We start from the raw sequence: 20,140 nt of genomic DNA on the forward strand, positions 1-20,140 counted from the left end.
AAAATATAAATGAAGGGTCTTAATTAAATAAATATTTATTGATGATCTTTAAATGTATCTGTGCCTTAGGCAGTATAAGCCAACATAACGCAACTTCATTACCTGTATAAAGAAATAAAATTTGCGATTTCGGCAGAATCATTGATGCACATTACGAAACACTATTTGAAATGATTTTTAGAAAAATAGTTTTTTTTTGCACCACAGACGATTCAACTATAATTAAGACTCGCTTCGTTTCAAAACAAGATTCAGGATTCATGAACATATTTCTTTCAACTTCGTTGTTTGTATGAGAAAAAATATTATTTACGTAACATTTATTATCCCTCTTTACCTAAAAGAATCAATTTTGAATATATTATTCTGCTGGATAATTATTAATTTTTTTCACCACGAGGTACGGATTGGTATATGGGCATATATTAACAGATATCAACAAAATGTTTGGGCCTCAAATAAAGCCCGATGCATATTTTTTTGACATTTTGAGCGTAGAAACATGGTATTTTGAATGTTTGTTCACTGTCTCCTATTTATTTCCACCTACACAAACATGCAGCTTCATCTGAGGCTAAAACAGGCCAACAATTGGAATAAACGGATTACATTTTGCTTTTGTCATTTGGTTAAGTTGTTGAACATTTCTCCAACCAAACATCATAGATGAATAGTTACAGCTAATTTTCATGTGCTTTCCATGTAAAAGTTCAGAGAATAATATTTATTGGAAACTACACATCTTACCGCGAATAAGTAGAAGCTCAAAAATGATCATAGCTCGAATCGAGACACGTGTCAGCGCTCTTCAATTTCAAATTAAAACTAATAAAATAAAATCAATGGTTTGGTGCGTGACATTCTACGCCTGGCGGCTGTAAATAATTTAGATCGCTTGAAGCTTCTGGGCTGACTATAAAAGTTACGTCATCCATTGTTCGTTTGTGGTCATCCACGGCAATCATGTACGTATCACTTAGGAAATATTTCTCATTTCGAATGCGAGTGCCTGTATCGACGACTAACACAGTCGACGGTTATCTCGGATCTGATTTGACATTAGCCAATAGGCAGAGCAAGCTTCACTACAACACGTGGCGTTGTCAAGCGAGAACTTATCAAGACAAGAGTCACAAGACATCGTCAGTGCTCCATTGCGGACTATGCGAGGTGCAGTAGTATCCTCCCTGTCTCTACCTACCTGCAGAGATCAGCTGAACAAATAGTGAAGTGAAACACTGGCGTGAATTTTTATCGGATTGTGTACAAAGAAGAATACACTCGTCCTGAAGCAGACCTCTCATTGCTTCTCACCTTCACGAACATTTCCTTCGAGTCAATATCTATAAATATCTTAAGAAAAGACGATTTTACAATAAATCATTCATTTGAAATTAATTTCATTTGTATTCTGAAGACACCTCGCCACCAAGTCAAGAAGAAATGAAGAAGTGCAGAATTTCTAACGCGGTTATTTCTACCCTCATATTGGTGATATTTTTTGCAATGTGTTTAGCTACTTATGACGTGAGTAGAGGCTCGAAGCAATACACGCCTAACCTGTTCACTTCTGTCTACCACCCGGGCAAGAGAAATTACTCCTTACTATCCCAAATAACACATAACGTGAAAAATGGAAACCTTGTCTATGAAGCTGAATTAAATTTACTGAAGCTCATAGGCGTTGAAAACTATCCAAGAGTAGCTGAAGCGGAAGCGAAGGCTCATGCACTTGCAGCCTCGGGTTCGGCTGCCGCTAACACAGTACTTGGATTTTTGATGCGTCACAATTTGACCAGTTCAAAATCCAGTGATGTGAACGTGAAAGACCTGGCGGAGAAAGAATTTTTTCGTGAAATGTCAGATATTGATTATTTTATTGAGGCCGCTGGCGGAGGAGATCCCCTGGCCCAGCTTATCGTTGCTGAACACTACAAGTCGCTGCATCGATGCCCCGATGCTCTCGATTTATATAGGAAATCCGCCGTGCAGGCGCTCACAACAATCGACGAATCCAAAATTGCAATGGCTTCATATGGACCTTATGTCGAGCCATCCGACGGTCCCAGTATCCATTGGCCCACTGACGAGGAAATCGAATTTCTGGAATACCAAGCCAGTCATGGAGACGCTGATTCAGCAATGCAAGTTGCCGCCATTTACATCAGCGAAGAGCTTGGTCTTCCTTACGATATCGAGAAGGCTGAACGATATCTGAAAATTGCAATCAACGCTGATTTATCAACAGCAATGATTTTTATGGCGCACCTGCACATAGCAGGTAAAGTTGTAAATTCTGATCTTGGTTATGCAAAAATGCTGTTGGAAAAAGCTTTAGACTTAGGTGATCCCACTGCGCACGCGGCCTATGCTCGATTTTTTTCGGAAGGTTTGGCAGGTGTGCCTCAAAATCTGAATGTGGCAATCGAACATCTACAAAAGGGTATTGAAGCCGGTCACGTTGACTCTATGTATGGTATGGGTCAACTACTATCAACACACTTCGGAGGAGAACGGGAGGCTGAAGCTTTAGAATATTGGTCTATCCCAGCTGCCAATGGACACGTCTTTGCATCTTGGTATACGGCAGAATACTTCACGAAACTGTCACGACCAAACGTACGGGTTATTGGAGCAGGTACTACGGAAGTAAGTTTATTGCTCTGTGAACTGGCACTTCCTTTATACAAAACTGTTGCTCTGGCCGGGGAGTGGTCTAATTTACTATACGCGGCTCATGAAGATTTTGAAAAGAAACGTTACGACGCCGCTGCGATCAAGTACATGCTTCTCTCTGACTTAGGGTACAATGTGGCACACGTCAACTTGGGGCGACTCTTGCAAAGTCAAAAAATTTCCTTGTTCCCTTCAAAAGAGATCCTCGCTATCCATGAAAGAAGAACTTGGGAACGTGCCGCGAACCATTCCATGCCTGTCGGGAACTTACAACTCGCTCATCATTTATACTACGGAACTGGAGGACTCAAGCCAGGCAACAAGAGTCGGGCGGCCCAACACTACCACAAAGCAATGCCCAGCAACACGGAAGCAGCGTTTAATCTAGCCTACCTGTACGAGTGGGGAGAAGGCGTGCAACAAGATATTCAAAAAGCATATGATTTATATACTATAACTTCCAATGCTTCGTATGAATCGTGGTTGCCATCAAAATTAGCTTTAGCCCGTCTGAATTTATTCTGGATTGTAAATTCTACAACAGGATTTAATTTCTACAATTTAAATTACAGTGATTATTCCAGTTATTTGATTGATTTTGGTGAAATTGTACATAATTGCGTTAGTGTCTTTGGTAGCATATTTTATAGCTACGAGTTCTGGCTTTGTTGTTCAATAGTGATATTATTCAGTTTGCGGCGATAATTCATCCTAATAATCGATAGGTTGCCAATTAAGTTAGCTGCAATTTATATATTCCACATTGTTTTTCATCTGCTTGCTCATGTTTACCATGACAATGTTTTCACTTGTAATTCATTCATCAATCAACTTTTGAAATAGATACTAGTCAATGTTATTATTAACTATTTCTATATTCTATACCTATCATACATTATAATTAATTTTCTATATAATAATTATATAACTATTCAAATTTTCAAACTACTTCCATCTTATTTTAGAACAGAAAAATAATTTCCTTTATGATTGAATTGAAAATTTAGCATACAAAAAATAGCGGAGTCACCGTTAAATAGGCCAAGTCTGAATAGAATAGAATACAGTAGAAGTACGGGATTGGAGCGGTGAGTTGTGGGTGTAATCCCAGCTTCCAGTAACACTTCTAGTCAAAATCGGCGAGTTGGCCGGGCGGTTGGGAAAAACAAGATTGGAGCAGTGAGTTATGCGTTCGAAACCGCAGCAAGCTGTAAGAATTCTACGATGTCATGAATCAGCGACAGGCCCCTTGTGAATCAAGTCACGAAAAGTACAAGAATCGGCAATTAACAGGCCATGGCCGGACCTATTTCTTCGGTGCCGGTACTCTCTAACGACTGGGCTCCCAATGAACTCGTATTAAAGTTATCCAACATCAAACGCCAAGTTTTGCACAGACCGCATAATTTTTAATAATATTTTCGTTTGGGCATTATATAATTTGTGACGTATAATAACTTAATAAGTGTCAAGTGTGCTCATTGGCGTTGATGTTCACTGCGCGATTGTATGCAGGATAATAGTGGGCAGAAATGCTTCATAAGTTAATACATTCAGCAAGAAATGCGTTATGAAAGGAAAAGTCTTTAATATCATCAAGACTTCATTATTTGATACCGTTCATTTCTGAATGCATTCGACATTCATATTTTACTCATTCTAACTGTTGTTAATTCTAATTGTTAAATTCATGTCGCATTTGAAGGTTCAGAGGCTCCATTTTGTTACCAGAGATTTGTGATGGCCTTAGATTCATGACCTTTTAGATTATCATGAGGTTGATAAGTTATCAGACCATATCATCATTCTGCGCTTGATGTAGCGTGTAGATAAGATATTGAAATTTGTTTATGAGCCATTTGTCCGCCTTACTACCAAAATAAAAAAAATTAAGCATTCACAAATGATGAAGACCCAAGCATTCATTCACTTCAATATCGAATTTATTGTTATTAATAGAATTCTTTAAAAAAACAAACGCTTATTTGCCGTTTCTGGAAAGTTGTAGCTCTAATGAGCTAATTTATTATACCACCGAGTTAGGGAAGTGTGTGGGCTGACAAATGCGTTGGATGTGCATGTGTTGATCAATACAGGTGTTTAGCTTGAGTCACACAGCAGCGTCACACCTGTGCTGTCTCTCTCGCGACGCACGTGCGATGCGCGGCTGACCAGGCAAAAACTGCAATACACTCACACGTGTTATGAGGTCATGTCAGGAGCGAACTTGCCCTTAGGATTTATTGTTAATTTACTGCTGCGCTGTGTTATTTTAGACATTATTATTGATCACACTGCGTGTAAAACAATGTACTACCAGTGCTGTTTACATGCTCCTATTAAGACCTACCTTAGCTAGTACTTGATTTACGAAATTTAGGCTAAAAATTATATAATTTATTGAATATCATGCTATTTCATGCAAAATATCTCATTAGGTGAATTGTAAAAAATATATTGATTGAAACTATTGTCTATTTGTCGTACGTGAATAAATCGTGTTCCGTTCACATTATCGGGAATAAGATTTAGTTAACCATTAATCTAGCTATCAATAATCATATTAATAAAATTGTACACTGAATGAGTGATTTGTTTGAATTGTGGTGACATTTGAGCCTTTTTTTCTGGACAAATATATTGTAATTTTTTTCTTTTTTTTGTTATCCACATGTACCGCTTGTGCACTTATCAAGCATATCCTCAAATTGTTTTCTTCTTTCCTGTTTTTCGCACTAAAGCTTTTAGACGATGACTAATTGAAATCTCGTGTTCTCCGAATAGCTGAGATCAACCATGCCTGAGACGTTCACGAATTGGTCCATAAAATATGCTCGTCCCTCAATTCTTCTGAGTCTGGAACACGTTGTACAGAATTCACTCTCAGATCATCAAGATTCCTCAAGTCACTCAGTCTCAAGAGAGGTCCTTTATTCAATGCGAGACTTTTCCTGAGTTGAAGTGAGTTTGTTAGTTTAATAACTTCAATGTTAACAAAGTCGCGAAGTGGCGACAGTATCATCACCAAGGGCATACGAGCCTCGCTGCTTGCACTTATGCTCAGTCTTCGAATTGTTGTTTCTCACACTTCACAGTTAACTATAATATATCCCTCGAAGTAGATCATAAGAGCAGCATTGCATGTCGCGCGTGATATAAAAAGTTCATTCGGGCGGTTTCCGGAAACCCGAACCATTTTTCGTTTTCTTACTGTGACTTCAATGAAAGTCGAAGTGAACTCAGTCGTGGAGGCCTCGTAGATTTTGGGTGAAAGAAATTCATGAGTGCTAAACATGAATTTTGTGGTTCGTGTTTTATCTCTATAAATGAGTTTATGCTGTTCCTCGATTGCATTTGATCAAATGTTCTTAACTGCGCTAGTTTTTTTTTTTTCATCTCTACGAAGCTCAAATAAAATAACTTTCTAATGCTAGTTTTCATTTACCTTTTTTCGGGAAGAGGGCTTTTTTTTTTTTTGAGGCAATGAAACGCTAGCCCCCAACATTTACCTTTACTACAACCGAGCAAAAACTTTTTCCATAAAATCATTTACAGCCGTCAGTCGGTAAAACTTTCTTTTATCAACAATTTAATATCAGCACGAAACTTATGCGACTATGATCTTGATTTTAAATCTGTATAACTATGAAAACATTTCACCATCAAAAACAACGAAGAAAGAAGCAATGAAGTTAGTACTCTGTAAAAATATGAACCAAATCTCCATATATATGGTGGACAACAGAAAGCTCAACAATCACCAGCCTCTTTTGAAAATAAGAAAGTGATTATAATGGCCAATTAAATATTACTCTAGCTGGAGATTGATCCGTATTGTAAAAATCTTCTTTAATGATGCTAGAATGAATCGTTGATGATTCGTTTTACTTATACTGTCCGATCATAATTTATTTGGCCAAAACGCCAATTTTAATTGAGTTTAAAGGAACTAAGGTACAGGAGCTTCAAAAAAACTAATTTTGTTTGATTTTCGATGGCTGACTCGAGACGAAGAAGCCACGACAAAGAGCAACCAGCTTCTTGAAGGCCTTGTAAGCGGCGTAGAGCAGCAACAGCACCACGACCTCCACGTCCAGGTACAGCAGCTGTGCCCACGACAAGTCACGCTCTGGCGACCGCAGGTGCACTGCTCCGTGGTGTCTATCGGGCGAGAACATCTTTTAATTCAGGTATAGATAATCTATTAATTCACATCTAAAACATCTTTTAATTCAGGTCTAGACAACCTATTAATTCAAGTCTAGAACATATTTTAGTTCAGGCCTGGATTATTTTCTAATTAAGGTCTAAAACGCCATTTAATTCAGGTCCACAATATCTCTTAATTAAGATGTAAAATATTTTCTAATTGCAAAAAAATCTTTTAATTTAATAAAGATCACCGTGGTGCAAGTAGGGCAACATGGGGCAGCGCGCCTCCCCCTTTTTACAAAATAAATTTTTGATGAAGTTTTAATTGATACGAGATGATTATTTGTTTTTTTTAAAGGTACAACTAATGAGGAATGTATAATGTTATTTAGGCGCCTATAGAGTTATTCAATTTTTAATGAAACACTATTTTGTAAAAAGTGTCAAAACGGGCCCATTGCCCCACCCCTGGGGCAATGGGCTTGGGGCAAGGCGCCCAACCTTGGTCCCTTTACCACAATTGCATATTTTTCGTTTAAAAATGATAAAACAACACTTTACAGTTAAAAATAATAAAAATGTAATAAAAATATGACATTCATTCATTTACTAACAACTCAAAAAAATCATATCCTTAACTTGAAAAAATGTGCTCTTGGCTAAAAAAATCTATCACTGACATGAAGAAAAATATTTCATTGACATAAAAATATATAACCTTGACTTGAAAAATATATCCTTGCGATAAGAAATTCGCCCTTGACATGAAAAAATGAATCCTTGACTAGAAAAAATATATTTAGTTGATCAGAACAAAACTTCGTTCTAGTTTCGTCCATAATCCAGATATTATGTGCAGGGAATTCGTACCTAATCGTCATTTCAGTTAGCACCATAAAAACTCATCAACTTTTGGCTCATTGGTATTGACTGAAATCAACTTTTGGCAAGGCAAGAGTTAATAACTCGATATAGGGGTCATAAATACGCATAACTAGAAACTAAACCTGCTGCCTTGAGGCGGCAAATCAAAAAATCATGCAATATGAAGTGTAATTTGTAATTCAAAAAGCTAGTCATAGTTTTGAAAAGGTCATTGAGACAAATCTAATGATATGGGCTAAAACAGTTATTCACAAATAACTTAATAACGCAAACACTTAGCAAAACGTAAATCCGTACACTTCATCCCAGTGAAACTGTCGACCGGCAGTAGAGAACACGGACCAATATCTGTCATACTTAGCGAGAAACCCGCCATGGGCCCATGACCCGCAGTGGGCTCGCTGCCCCGTGTTACCCTATATCTTTTTATTCAGATCTTATTTTATTTAGATGCAGTTACGATGTCATGTGTAATTCAGATCTATAGGACGGGAAAATTTCACTTTCACAATACGTGGATTTTAGTTCTAGGAAACTTGTATTTCAGCTCTTTGGTAAATGTAATTCAGCTCTAAAATACTTTAAATCCGAATAAAATCTAAAAAAATTAATTTATATTTGAAATTTGCGATTGGGCGATTTCATTTCAATTTTCCCCCCATCTTCCCAATGACATTTTTTTTAATATAATCCAAAATGTTTTGGTTGACGATCGCTCAATGAGATACTAATGTGTGTCAGCTTATTTACTATTCGATATAGTGCGGTGACAGGGAAAAATTTTTTAAATCAAGCAGAGATTTGAATTTCCGATATTTGAGCATGTATGGTTACTCTTATTAAGAAAGTATATAGGTCGTATGAAAACAGGGTTAATTTTTCAACAATTATAATTAATATTACCTAGTTAATGGAGAGATTTGTATTACTTAAATTACCAAATGAATTTTATTGTTATACTCTCACCTTATGACGTATTCCGTCCAGAATACCGCCGTGTCCACGGGACTCATCGGTTGGTCTTTGAAAATCGTTGAAACTTGAGAGGCACGATCGCGGTATCTGTGCAAGAAAATAAAAAAGGTTTTTCGGCAAGGATGCGTGACTCTTATACTCTGTCAATGATATTTGAACAAATTATCGGAATTAATTAGGAAAATTTAGTCCACAATTAGGTCCCCCAGCCGATCATATGTAGAAGTGAGCCATCAAATAAATGGAATGACGCTGCTAACAACTGTCTTGGTAACTGTCGATACCACTACATGCAAGTCTTTACATATGTTGTGCCATTATATCTCATTGCAAATATTTGCATACTAATCCTAAGTACTGATATGATCAACGCTTCTCCGATATTCTTGTTTTACTATTCGTTCTACATTTTCCCTCAAGCCTTGCGGACGGGAATTCTTTTTTTTTTATCGCTGCTTCGTTCAATTCCTTCAGAAGCTGACCCACCTAAAAAACATTTCTTACGCTTCATAAAAACTCACTTTGAGTTGTTCATGACTTCATACACAGCTGCAAGGATGGCTTCTTCGGTAACAGATGACCACTCAAGTCTAACGGCAACGCCCAAGTTTTCAAGAGCCACAGCGTTCTTAATCTGATCGCCGAAGAGGGGCAGGCAAACTATTCCCGTGCCGTGGTAGACCGCCTCCTGAGAACCCAACCACCCGCAGTGGTAGATGAAAACCTTCACATTTGGATGAGCTGTGCGTGAAGTAGAAAAATGTTAAGATACACTCAGTGAACTTTGAGCCTTCCAAGCCTAAAATTTTAATTGCTATAAACAGTGGCGGAAATAATGCAATCACGTTTAGATGTTGAATTTAGGTAACTATTTGGTTTTCCGACACATTAACCACAAGAAAGCATTTGTATCACAAAATAAGAATAGATTTAGATTGGCACGCTGCCTCACCAAGAACATCTTGTTGAGGAAGCCAGCTTTTCATCAATACATTTCGAAGCGGCTTAGGCGGTTCTTGTTCGAATTTCCAAATTACTTTGAAAGGAAGTTTTTCGAAGGCAGAAAAGAAGGCCTGCTTCGCAGCTTCCGGCATGATGCTACTGTTGAGCATGGATCCCAAGCTCATGTACACAACAGGTGAGCTTCCCGATAGAAATTCGTCGATGTCCTGCGTGGAATAACCTTCATTTGTAGCGGCAAAAAATCTCAGTGTCTATCTTGGGTTTCGAATGATATGAAAAATCTCTCGCTGACCTTATATAATTCGTTTTGCTTGAAAGAAAAAATGATGAAAAATTATATCACTGCAAACAAACGCAAGGCTCAGCGTGACAAACTGGAAAAAATGTTCTCACCTCTGGGAGAGGATTTCCAGGTCTGAGATGCATGCCTCCCACTTGGATTTGGTTTGGCACCACAGGGTATGGGAACTCGAGGCTGAAGTGGGAGTTCATCAGAGCTAAGCTTTGGTTGCGGATGATGTCAGAGAAAGGGGGCAAATGCGGGAACTGCTTCTGAAGCTAAAAGAAGCAAAAACAAGTTAAACCCTATGATTGTAATCAGAATGATTACCCAAACGTTGCTTATTCGTGCAAACTTCTTATTAAAAATAAGAATTAATTTCATGTTCGTCCCTACATTCCTAGGAGATGGCAAGGACATCCATGTGCTAAGTTCGCATAAACAATGCCAATTGATCTCTGAGAAAATATCAAACTATGTCTGTCGTTTGTACATGCTGGGTGTTTTTATTTGAATCAAATTTACGAAATGCAAACTTGCCTCTTCCTCCACTGGATCAATGGTCGAAGAGCCCCACAGGCGGGGAAGCAGGAGGCTAATGAAGAGACTCTTGACGCGGCTGCCGATGGAGAAGGGACGGGTATAGTCTTCGATCATGTTGCCCACGTACGCAGGGTTCTGGAGGTTGCCCAAATGGGCGCTCTGGATGGGGTCCATCGGCGCTGGATTGATCGTGATGTAAGTTCGCTCGTGCACGAAAGGAAGTCCAGCCTTAGTGATTGAAAAATCATTTGTAATTAGAAATGAATAAAGATATTCAATTACTTAGAGATTAAAATTTGTGAAGCAGTACGAAGAAAAGTTATGTCTTCGCGTTTTGTCATTTAGATATTAGCAGGATAGAAAATACATATGAGAACAAAATACATATGAAAAATTAAATATCGAGGTTTCGTTTCGTTTACTCGATTCTCATTATTACTCACTCACCTCACCAATGATGTGGTCCAATATTATGAGGTCAAACTCATCCCTTTTTTCGTACAGCGCCTTGATAGGTGGATCGTTGTAGAAATCTTGCGCCATCAGACGACAAATGCTAGCGAATACATCGAAAATCTTCATCGGCTCAAGTCTCAGGGCAAATAAGTCAATGTTATCGGGATTTGCATGAGTAACACCATGCCTGATTTGAACGATGTTTGGATGTTCTCCTTCCAAAGGCTTCAGCGCATTCAAAACTGTGACCTGCAAGTGATTATTGTAAACATGAAATTTTGATGTAATATTAAAACACATAAGAAAGGTGCACAATATGTATACTGTATAATGAATTCGCTCCGTGACCAGAAGGTTCGCCCAAAATCTTCATTATAAATCGATTAAGACGTAAAATGAATTTATGGGATACTTTTTTTTACAAACCAAATCGTTTAGACCTGCGCGAATTTGGAGCGCGTTGACCTGCTCGGACCTGTTGGCCGGCGCATTGCAAATTCATTCATTCAGGTAGAAGAAGAATCAAATAAAAATATTCGTTTTCCAATGGAGCTTAACCATTCAGTAAACAAGGCATTTAATGAAACGTCATAGTAGAAAAAATATATTCAATGAATAATAAAAAACAAACATACCTACATATACGTATATAAAAAAATATAACTCAGTACTCACAGCAGTGAGTGACAGAGAGCGCATTTTCTCGTCGACGAAAACTTTAGGTCACGGACGGACGGAGAGACGGACGGTCAGACAGACAGACGGACATGGCGAGCACAATAGTGCATTTTTTCCATGAAAGAGAAGATGCGCTAAAAAGGAGCAAAAGTCCAACGATGATTCGGCTCCATCCACTCGGACTTTCGCCTCCATTATCCTCTCCACTCATCACAACTCAACTCTTGACATCCTCCTACGCTCCTCCTCTAGTCTCTACAGCCATAGTTGCTCGCTCAAACAATGCTATCCACTCCTCACTTATTCTCTCAGCTCTCACTCTATTACTTATACTCCCAACCACCTCATTCGTAGGATGTCTCTCTCATATGCCCCACATTCCATCATCAATTGCAACACAGTTTCCTTTTCATTTCTATCAGTCACACATAAAGAATTTGTCGTCCCTACCATCACTCATCACCTTTACATAGGCCCATTCACACACAGCGCTCCTGCTCACACATTTCAGCGAGTCTACTTACATCATACATTATGATACATACATAAAATGTACATATTAAAATGGGAAAACTGCTGTTCTGTAGTAAGATCTGTCACTTTTTATAGCACGTGATCTTGTGTAAATATATAAATATATATTTATATTTTTAAATATATATAAATTTAAACAAAATATTTAATGTTTTTAATTGATCGATAGTCGTATTTAATTACAGCATCGAAAAGTCTTCACAAATTATGAGTCCCACCTTATGTCCTCTTTCGGCAAGCGCCCTGACGAGTGGCATGAAGAACACTCTGTGGCTTCCAGGCGAAGTTGGCATGATCAGAAGAATATTGTACGGTCTTTCAGGGGGAGCTAATGCTGCCTCACTGAAGATTATGCCTAAACTAAATATTACTAATTGTTTGAGCAACATAACAAATAGAATTTAGAGGTATTGATTACGGTAAAATTTCTGTGATGAGGAAAAAAGGGAACGCGAATGGGTAAGTTTAGGACGTCAATCTACATTGAATAGTTGCGTGCAGAAAGCTTGGATGAAGTTCGATACCATACTCAATATTATTCTTGTTGGCTTGACCTTGGATGCTAAAAACAATGAGGAAGATAGCGATAAGCTTGCAGCTGATATGAGTCGCATGGAGAGTTATGTGTTGATTTGTCCAGTACATGCGACGTATGTTTTCACGTTTTATTGTTTGTCATCTGCATTAATAAATCAAAATTACCCTTACTTTGCATGGCATAATAAATGATAATTAACATAACTGTAATTTGATTAGAATAATGAGTACCATAGCATGAGTCAATTTTTATTAAAATCAACTTTGTAAACTTATGTAGAGTTGGGTAAATTGATCATTTAGATGATTAAATATCGTTTTAAATGATCAAAGCACAGCTTAATGAAACGAATTGATTGAAAATTAAATGAACAAATAGATAGTTGTAAAAATTGATTATGAAACGAAGCAATATCAACTGTAAAACTTTTTACCAGAATTATTGTTACATCACACAGTATTGACGAACGCCCACTTAGTTTTTTAGATTTTGCGTACTTCTAGTACAGTATATTCACATCGCATTTTTGTCCTTACTAATTTGAGACAAGCCTAACAGAACTCGTGAATAAGTTTTTTGAACAAATGGGCGCTTATTAACCGGACTAGTACGCAGAAGAATAAACAGGTTTCGTTGAGCCCAAGTCCAGTTCTAGCTGAAGCCTAAAACGAGCACGTCTAGTCTCTAGAGTTAGATTGTTGGCAACTTGGCAAGATATTATTTATAGTGCAACTTAATTTGTAACAATGCTTTGCTGTAGTGATAACTATATTAAATCTTATTCTAGCTTACATTACAAGTTACAACTAACGGACTAACCTACAGCGATAGCGCCGCTCGATGTACTGATTGCATGTTTAGCCGGTAAGCGTTCAATCCTCGAGAAATTTGCCTAGTCATTGCAGAAGCCCAGAAGGTTGAGAAACCCTCGCATTTTCGTAACTAATTCATTAGGATCATTACTTCTGTTGTTATTATACAGAATGGAAGTATATCAAGAAGCTATGCGAAACCTCGAATTTCGAATTATTTTATAGAGATAGATTTTCTGGCCTCTGGCGTGGCCTCGTGGGACATTCTGTGCATGAACTATCCTAAAAAATTAACAAGAATTTGACCTTGAACGCCACAATGCTTTTCGCAATCATGATTGGTACCTAGCCTGTCCTTGGTAGAACTTAGAAGGCTTTTGAAGTACCTATTCTGCGTATCGGGAAGGTAGGCGGTAGCCATTAGCCAACAATGAAAATTGAAAAAGTGGTGTAATAAGTTCTTTCATGTTATTGCGCTTGAAGTAAGGCTAGTAAGCAAAGGACAGATTTTGAATATGCCTATATATCCTGTCCATTTTTTTTTCTATGCACACAAAAATCTGGTATCCATTTTCAGACTTTCAGTTGCGGTTGTGCAGCCTATGGCTCCTTTTACTCTTAGTGCTTAAGTGCTACAAGCTACATTATCTACATATTAATGATTAATCTTCCTATGTACCAGACTACCAGAGGACCAGAGCCTTGCTGCCTTTTCAATTTTCATATTGTAGTTGATTAGAATCTAGAATTCAGATTTTAGATATTGGTTTAGGTTAGGCAGAGATGCAGAGTTACTCAGTTAGTGTCAATTTCATTTGAAGGCAGTTGTACACTTGTACCTAGAATTTTTAGGTATTTTAAGATGAAAATTTGCCAAGTGGGGCAAACCTATGCTTTACTAAGTTTACTTGTTTGTTGTACCTAAATTTGTAATGTGCTTCTTCTGTAATTTTTTGTTAACTATTATTAATTATTTAGCTGAATCTTCAATATTTCCTTTCAGGTTCTTTCAATTTTATTTGAGAAAACATCCATTTTATACTAGCTACAAACATGGCAGGAAAAATTGTTGTATATGGTGGAAAGGGTGCTCTTGGCAGTGTTGTGGTGAAACACTTCAAGGAACTCAATTATGTAAGTGGCATTTGAATGTGTATATCCTTTCAAGATATGATTCATCAATTCATGTTTCACATATGTTGGAGTATGTCATTGTCATATAGCTTTAAATTTCACCTGAGCTGTCTGCTAATCTCAGGCAAAATTCTGACTTGATTCATTGACTGCCATCAATGACACTTATAGTCATATTCATAGTGGCACCGTTAAGACTGTTATACCCTAATTATAATTATAGACTTTCTTAATTCTATCAGGACTTGAGAAGTAGACTAGCTAAAAAATGTATCACCTAAGTGCTATGACATTGGCATTTGGCAAGGTTATTGGCATTTATGGTAGCAAGAAAGTTCACATTTTGTTCATGTATTAGGACATTGTTATGAAAGCATAGTGACACTGGACACAACTACACAAGTGCTGATGTGAGCGTGAAAACTGGCCTTGAAAATATCTTCTTTCTAAGTGGCAACAGGAGTTTACCTACCATTTTTGAAGATGCAAGATTCCACTTTGATGCATTATATCTTACTTATATAATTGTTAACCAAAATGCACAAAGAACCCAAGAGTATTGAAAAGATACCTATAACATTTTAGCTGCAAGGATTCAGTAATGTGTGGAAATTTTCCCATCTGGTGTGAAAACTTTAATTTTTTTATATCTGAGGTTACCGGGCCAGGCAGGCCTCCCCTGCTGCTGCTGCCACTTAGGCTAGTTAGGCACAATGATGGCACTATGGCCATCTGAGAAAAATTGGAACTTGAGTGTTATATGGTACATCATGATAATTTTATTCAATCCATTAACATTGAGAAGTTCTATACATAACTTGAAGTTGAAGATGTTAACGCTCTAACAAAATAACATGGCTTTCATGCTCCAAATTTGAGATTTCTGAGAAAATTTTGAATTTTGTGACTCAACCATGTGTTTATTAACCATCATTAACCTGCTGACTCATTTAGTATAAATTTTTACTGCTTCAGAATTGTTAGAAAGTTGTGGCTTGGAAAGTATACAATTTCTACACATTCCTTAGCAGAGTCTGAGAGATTGAAGGCTGGTGCCTTTTTCCTAATACTACAGCAAAACTATTTGGTTTTATTGCTTGTCTATCCTTAATTTTGTTATTTCTTGGGTGATAAATTTTTATTTGTATCACTATAATAATTAATTTTTCAGCTTGTTTGCTATTGATGGTTTGGTGAGACTCTGCTGGTATGATTAATTTCTCTGTTTTACTTTCACACTACCAGACAAGTGATGTTATATCAACATTGAATGAAATGTTTGATTGAATCAACATTGATTCACCATTGTTTCAATGTCCTTTGCCTGATAGGATGTGTCCTGTTTGAGAACTAAATGCATGTTAATGATTTACCATTGTTTCAATGTCCTTTGCCTGATAGGATGTGTCCTGTTTGAGAACTAAATGCATGTTAACATTTTTTTTTACTTGCAAGAAGTAAAAGTCTTGACTTAAATATATACACTCTTCTCCAGTGGGTTGGCAGCATTGATTTAGTATTAAATATACCCGTATACACTCTTTTCCAGTGGGTGGGCAGCATTGATTTAGTGAACGTTGATGATGCCAACATCAGCATCGCTGTTAACAAGAATGAAGATTGTGATACTCAAGCCAGTGCTGTTATGAAGCAGCTCTCTGAAGCCCTGGCTGATGGTTCTAAACTGGATGCTTTCATCAATGTGGCTGGTGGATGGGCTGGTGGCAATGCTGCTTCTGATGGTAATTTTTATTTTACAGCCGTGTGGTAAAACTGATTTTATTATTTATTTTGTCTGCATTCAGTTTAACTTCATTGGAAAAAACTGTATAAGACAGCAGATCTTAGTTCATATGAATTAATTTATCACTTTTTACACAGTTTTTCTGATTAATCATTTACCAGTGAAAAATTGTCACCTAATTTTTTTATGTATTTTCACTGTGTAAACAATATTTTCATCTAAAATTATATAAATGATCAAGGATCAATTATTATTATTAGTATTATTTATTGTTATTATTAATGATCATATTTAGGTACATTTAGGAAAAGTTAAAGTCTCAGTACCAACAATTGATTCAGTTGAGTGGTTTCCTTTATATTTTGGTTTACCTCCTGCAACTGTATATTTATTCATGCACCTGCCTTATATTAAGCTCTTTCCCAGGCCTGATCAGCAGTAGCGTACTGATGTGGCAGCAGTCAGTCTGGTCTTCAGTCATCACTGCTCAGGCTGCTGCTAAGTTCCTGAAGCCTGGAGGTCTGGTTGTGCTGCCTGGTGCTCATCCCGCTCTTGCTGGCACTCCTGGTAATTGAGCCACTAATGCTCGAGTTGTATCTGGCCATTGCTAGCAATGTAATTAAATGCATTTTTGTCACAATGCTTATAGGCCCTTGTGGATCTTGTGAAAATGCACTGTAAGAATGAAGAGGGCAGCGTGTGTTCTTATTACTTATACACTGTCCACAAAGATCACGGCATGATTTTAATTTGTGTCCTTTAAGCAATTTGAAAGTCTCCATGCATCACTTGTAATTACTGAATGTTACAAATCTCCATCCTGAATCCATTGATCAACAGGGGAAAATTTTTGTTTCGGTTTTGTGACCTTTATTAGAATAAGAACAATCTCATTACCTATTTGTGCATTTGTATGAATCTAACTGTAATTACCTGGTACACAAAAAGACATAATCACTTAATAATGATTTTCATTGAATGTATTCATTGTATAACATTAGATACACTAGTATTTGCGTGTATCACACGCAAATCGAATTCCCCAGTGGGCTGTTTCTTGGCATAATAATCACATTGTCTCAGACATTGTTATACCTAGTATGATATCATACTTGAACGTATATCATACCAACATATTACACCAGTTTTGTAACTGATTCCAAGACCTAGCAGGCTATCATGAACCAGCTTGACCAGCAGCTCTTTTCGGTTATATTAAATAAATAACAGCCGAATACAGTAAGGTGGCCGATTCAACTCTAAGGCTCTGGGTTTTAAGTATGGAATTAATAGACTAGCATTTGGCAGTTGAGTTTTATATTGGTGTGATTAATTCTCAAAGCAATGTGAGTAAGATATATAAATGACATGCTATCTTCAGTTGTTCCTAATACTTAAATTCTTTCTATGCTCAAATTAAAAAAATGTTTTTTCTCTTGCTCAAATTAAAATTAAATCAAATCAAAAATTAAAATTCCAAGTTGCATGTCCTCGTATCTCATTCGTAATCTTACGCATTCATTTCCAAGGTATGATTGGATATGGCATGGCTAAAGCTGCAGTGCACCAGCTCACGCAGTCGCTGGCAGGGCCAGGATCAGGTCTGCCTGATAACGCTACAGCGCTCGCCATCCTGCCTGTCACGCTCAACACGCCCATGAATAGGAAGTGGATGAGCAAGGCTGACTTCAGCACCTGGACTCCTCTCGACTTTGTTGCTAAGTGATTAGATCTTTCTCAGTTTGATTAAGTTCATGCAAATTTTAGAGTATCTTATTTTTTGTTGTGTGCATGTTCGTTGTGTTCATGTATATTTTTAATTAGGTATCAATCTTTTGAGCACGGTTGATTCAGGCGATAGTTGATTAGATGAAGAAAAATAAAATCAATCCTATTGTCGAGTACAAATGAAACTTGTTAGTTATCATTTACTATTCAAAATTGTTCGCTTTTGCTGTGAGACAATTGCAGCTCAACTCTTGTTTTACTGTGTTATTATGCGTTGATGGTTTGTACACTAGAAAGAAAGAATTTACAAAGATATCAGCGATATTTTAAAATACCGCATTTATGTGGCTCTTAATGCGCTTGTATCTACACAGAACTTTCGAGGCGTGGGTGAAGAACGAACAGCGCCCAGCCTCTGGCAGTCTGGTGCAACTCATCACAAAAGACAACGTCACGCAACTCAAGATCGAATGAAAAACTGTTGCATGATCAGATGCTTTTCATCATCGCTTTTTCCGCTCGGCAAATTTTTTAGTTCAATTGTCAATGAGTTACGCAATAAAACGCTCATTCTATGACTGGCTTTAGGCCCCAGTTTGATTACAGATATAAATTTTATATTAAATGCAATATGACAGTTGCTTCTTTAGTGCGGCACCAAACGCAAATCATAATTTAGACGTTTCATTTGTTCTGATACATACAAGAAACTTTGCATCACAAAGTTGCGATGCTTTTTATGTTCAGTATTACTTTGCTCAATGTGTTAAATTGGTTTTTACGTTGTATAAATTGCTATTAGTTTCACGTGTGTGACCTAAGTGCCATAATGTTCACTTTCAAGTACGAGTGTAGGTTTATACTTGTGTACGTACTCTTATTATTACTCATGTGTAGTAATTCAATTTACCGTTTCTTTATAGTTTTATCTTATATGCTCTCTAGCGTTCAAATAACTTTTTGTGAGACATATATTTGTTTTAAATATCAAATCGGAACAGAGTCTCATCGATACTTCTTATTTGTTATCTTGCTATGGACTTACTCAGCGCCATGTCTTGAAACACGTTAGTTATAAGGTTGGTTATAGTGAACATTAAGCCTTCACGATTAATATCTACGCTAGGAACTGGACTCGTACTAGATGAAGGGCATAAACATGAAATTACGGTATATCCTATATGATTAATGTAATACTCTCACATTTAATTAGGCATTTTATTGTTTTTCAACAGTTGAGCAGTTTCAGTTTATTAATGTTTATGATTCATTAATCGTAATCAAGCTAACTGTAAACGCATGTGGCATTATGTTTAAATATTAAATCGTTTATTCATTATAGCTACTGATACGCGAATTAAAGGTAATTTTTTATTAGGAAACCGAATTTTCAAAGTTCTAGAAAAATTTATAGCATGGTTGTGATGTTGTGCCAATACATTCCTTGCTTGGTCTCTGCATGGAAAACATATTTTCTTGACCCATATAATGAAAAAAACTGATTAACTTTCCTTAGTATGCCTTTGGTTAGTGCAAACTATTGCACATTACTTCATAAATTAAAACCAGTCTCCAACACAACTGAAGCTTACCCGGCGAGGCACATTCGGAGAGCTGTGGTGGTGCAGTGGTGAGAGACTCTGCATCTCGCACCCAGCTCCCGGGTTCGAGTCCCACTGAGTAGAAGTTATTCCGGGAAGCTCAGCCATTCATTCAACTCTGGTTGATAAATGAGTACCTGGCTTGTCCGGGGTGTTGTGTAATGCAAAAAATGGTTTTGGCGGGTCACCGAGCCGGTGATGGTTGTAGAACTACCAGTGGCACCAAGTGCCCGGAAAAACTGACCTATCACCCCCCTACCCTCCCTAGTCGCCACTACCAGGATGGGCAATTACAACAATAGGCACATTCGGACGAAAAGTAAGACGAGGCGTTCATCTATAACTGCGTAAATGCACGAGGCATGTCGTCACGACTTCAATTACAATACGACGCGTTTTTTTCCCCGAGTGGACAATGAGGGTGAATTTGTCCTTATTACG

The 20,140-nt window shown here is 37.4% G+C and overlaps 3 protein-coding genes across 3 annotated transcripts; 2 read left to right on the forward strand and 1 right to left on the reverse strand.

Annotated features, from left to right (window-relative positions):
* Window positions 1-1,159: 1,159 nt before the first annotated feature.
* On the forward strand, window positions 1,160-3,560 carry LOC108669342 (protein sel-1 homolog 1). The gene has a single exon (XM_018156651.2). The coding sequence runs from the start codon at window positions 1,444-1,446 to the stop codon at window positions 3,379-3,381; it is 1,938 nt and encodes a 645-aa protein (XP_018012140.1). The 5' UTR covers window positions 1,160-1,443; the 3' UTR covers window positions 3,382-3,560.
* Window positions 3,561-6,172: 2,612 nt separating this feature from the next.
* LOC108669344 (UDP-glycosyltransferase UGT5) lies at window positions 6,173-13,522 on the reverse strand. Its single transcript, XM_018156653.2, has 9 exons — window positions 13,500-13,522; window positions 12,361-12,570; window positions 10,922-11,179; window positions 10,472-10,702; window positions 10,045-10,209; window positions 9,641-9,857; window positions 9,210-9,429; window positions 8,680-8,775; window positions 6,173-6,837 (listed from the first exon to the last, which is right to left on the reverse strand). Exons 2-9 carry the CDS (start codon window positions 12,529-12,531, stop codon window positions 6,651-6,653), a joined length of 1,545 nt encoding a protein of 514 aa, XP_018012142.1. The 5' UTR covers window positions 12,532-12,570; window positions 13,500-13,522; the 3' UTR covers window positions 6,173-6,650.
* A 949-nt stretch (window positions 13,523-14,471) lies between these two features.
* On the forward strand, window positions 14,472-19,558 carry LOC108669340 (dihydropteridine reductase). Its single transcript, XM_018156649.2, has 5 exons — window positions 14,472-14,626; window positions 16,176-16,368; window positions 16,797-16,937; window positions 17,900-18,092; window positions 18,473-19,558. The coding sequence occupies exons 1-5, from the start codon at window positions 14,546-14,548 to the stop codon at window positions 18,570-18,572; spliced, it is 708 nt and encodes a 235-aa protein (XP_018012138.1). The 5' UTR covers window positions 14,472-14,545; the 3' UTR covers window positions 18,573-19,558.
* The last annotated feature ends 582 nt before the right edge of the window (window positions 19,559-20,140 follow it).

The sequence above is a fragment of the Hyalella azteca genome, unplaced genomic scaffold (assembly GCF_000764305.2).
Source record: "Hyalella azteca isolate HAZT.00-mixed unplaced genomic scaffold, Hazt_2.0.2 contig12682, whole genome shotgun sequence".
Taxonomy (NCBI): domain Eukaryota; kingdom Metazoa; phylum Arthropoda; class Malacostraca; order Amphipoda; family Hyalellidae; genus Hyalella; species Hyalella azteca.

What these genes read in the sequence shown, in the direction of transcription:
- LOC108669342 (XM_018156651.2), top strand. Translation starts at nt 1,444, where the DNA reads ATGAAGAAGTGCAGAATTTCTAACGCGGTTATTTCTACCCTCATATTG.
- LOC108669344 (XM_018156653.2), bottom strand. Translation starts at nt 12,531, where the DNA reads ATGTTGCTCAAACAATTAGTAATATTTAGTTTAGGCATAATCTTCAGT. An exon ending in TTGATCCAGTGGAGGAAGAG is followed by an intron (nt 10,210 to 10,471) that starts GCAAGTTTGCAT and finishes TGCTTCTTTTAG; the next exon opens with CTTCAGAAGCAGTTCCCGCA. An exon ending in CTGGAAATCCTCTCCCAGAG is followed by an intron (nt 9,858 to 10,044) that starts GTGAGAACATTT and finishes TATTCCACGCAG; the next exon opens with GACATCGACGAATTTCTATC.
- LOC108669340 (XM_018156649.2), top strand. Translation starts at nt 14,546, where the DNA reads ATGGCAGGAAAAATTGTTGTATATGGTGGAAAGGGTGCTCTTGGCAGT. An exon ending in TGGCAATGCTGCTTCTGATG is followed by an intron (nt 16,369 to 16,796) that starts GTAATTTTTATT and finishes GCTCTTTCCCAG; the next exon opens with GCCTGATCAGCAGTAGCGTA. An exon ending in CCTCTCGACTTTGTTGCTAA is followed by an intron (nt 18,093 to 18,472) that starts GTGATTAGATCT and finishes GTATCTACACAG; the next exon opens with AACTTTCGAGGCGTGGGTGA.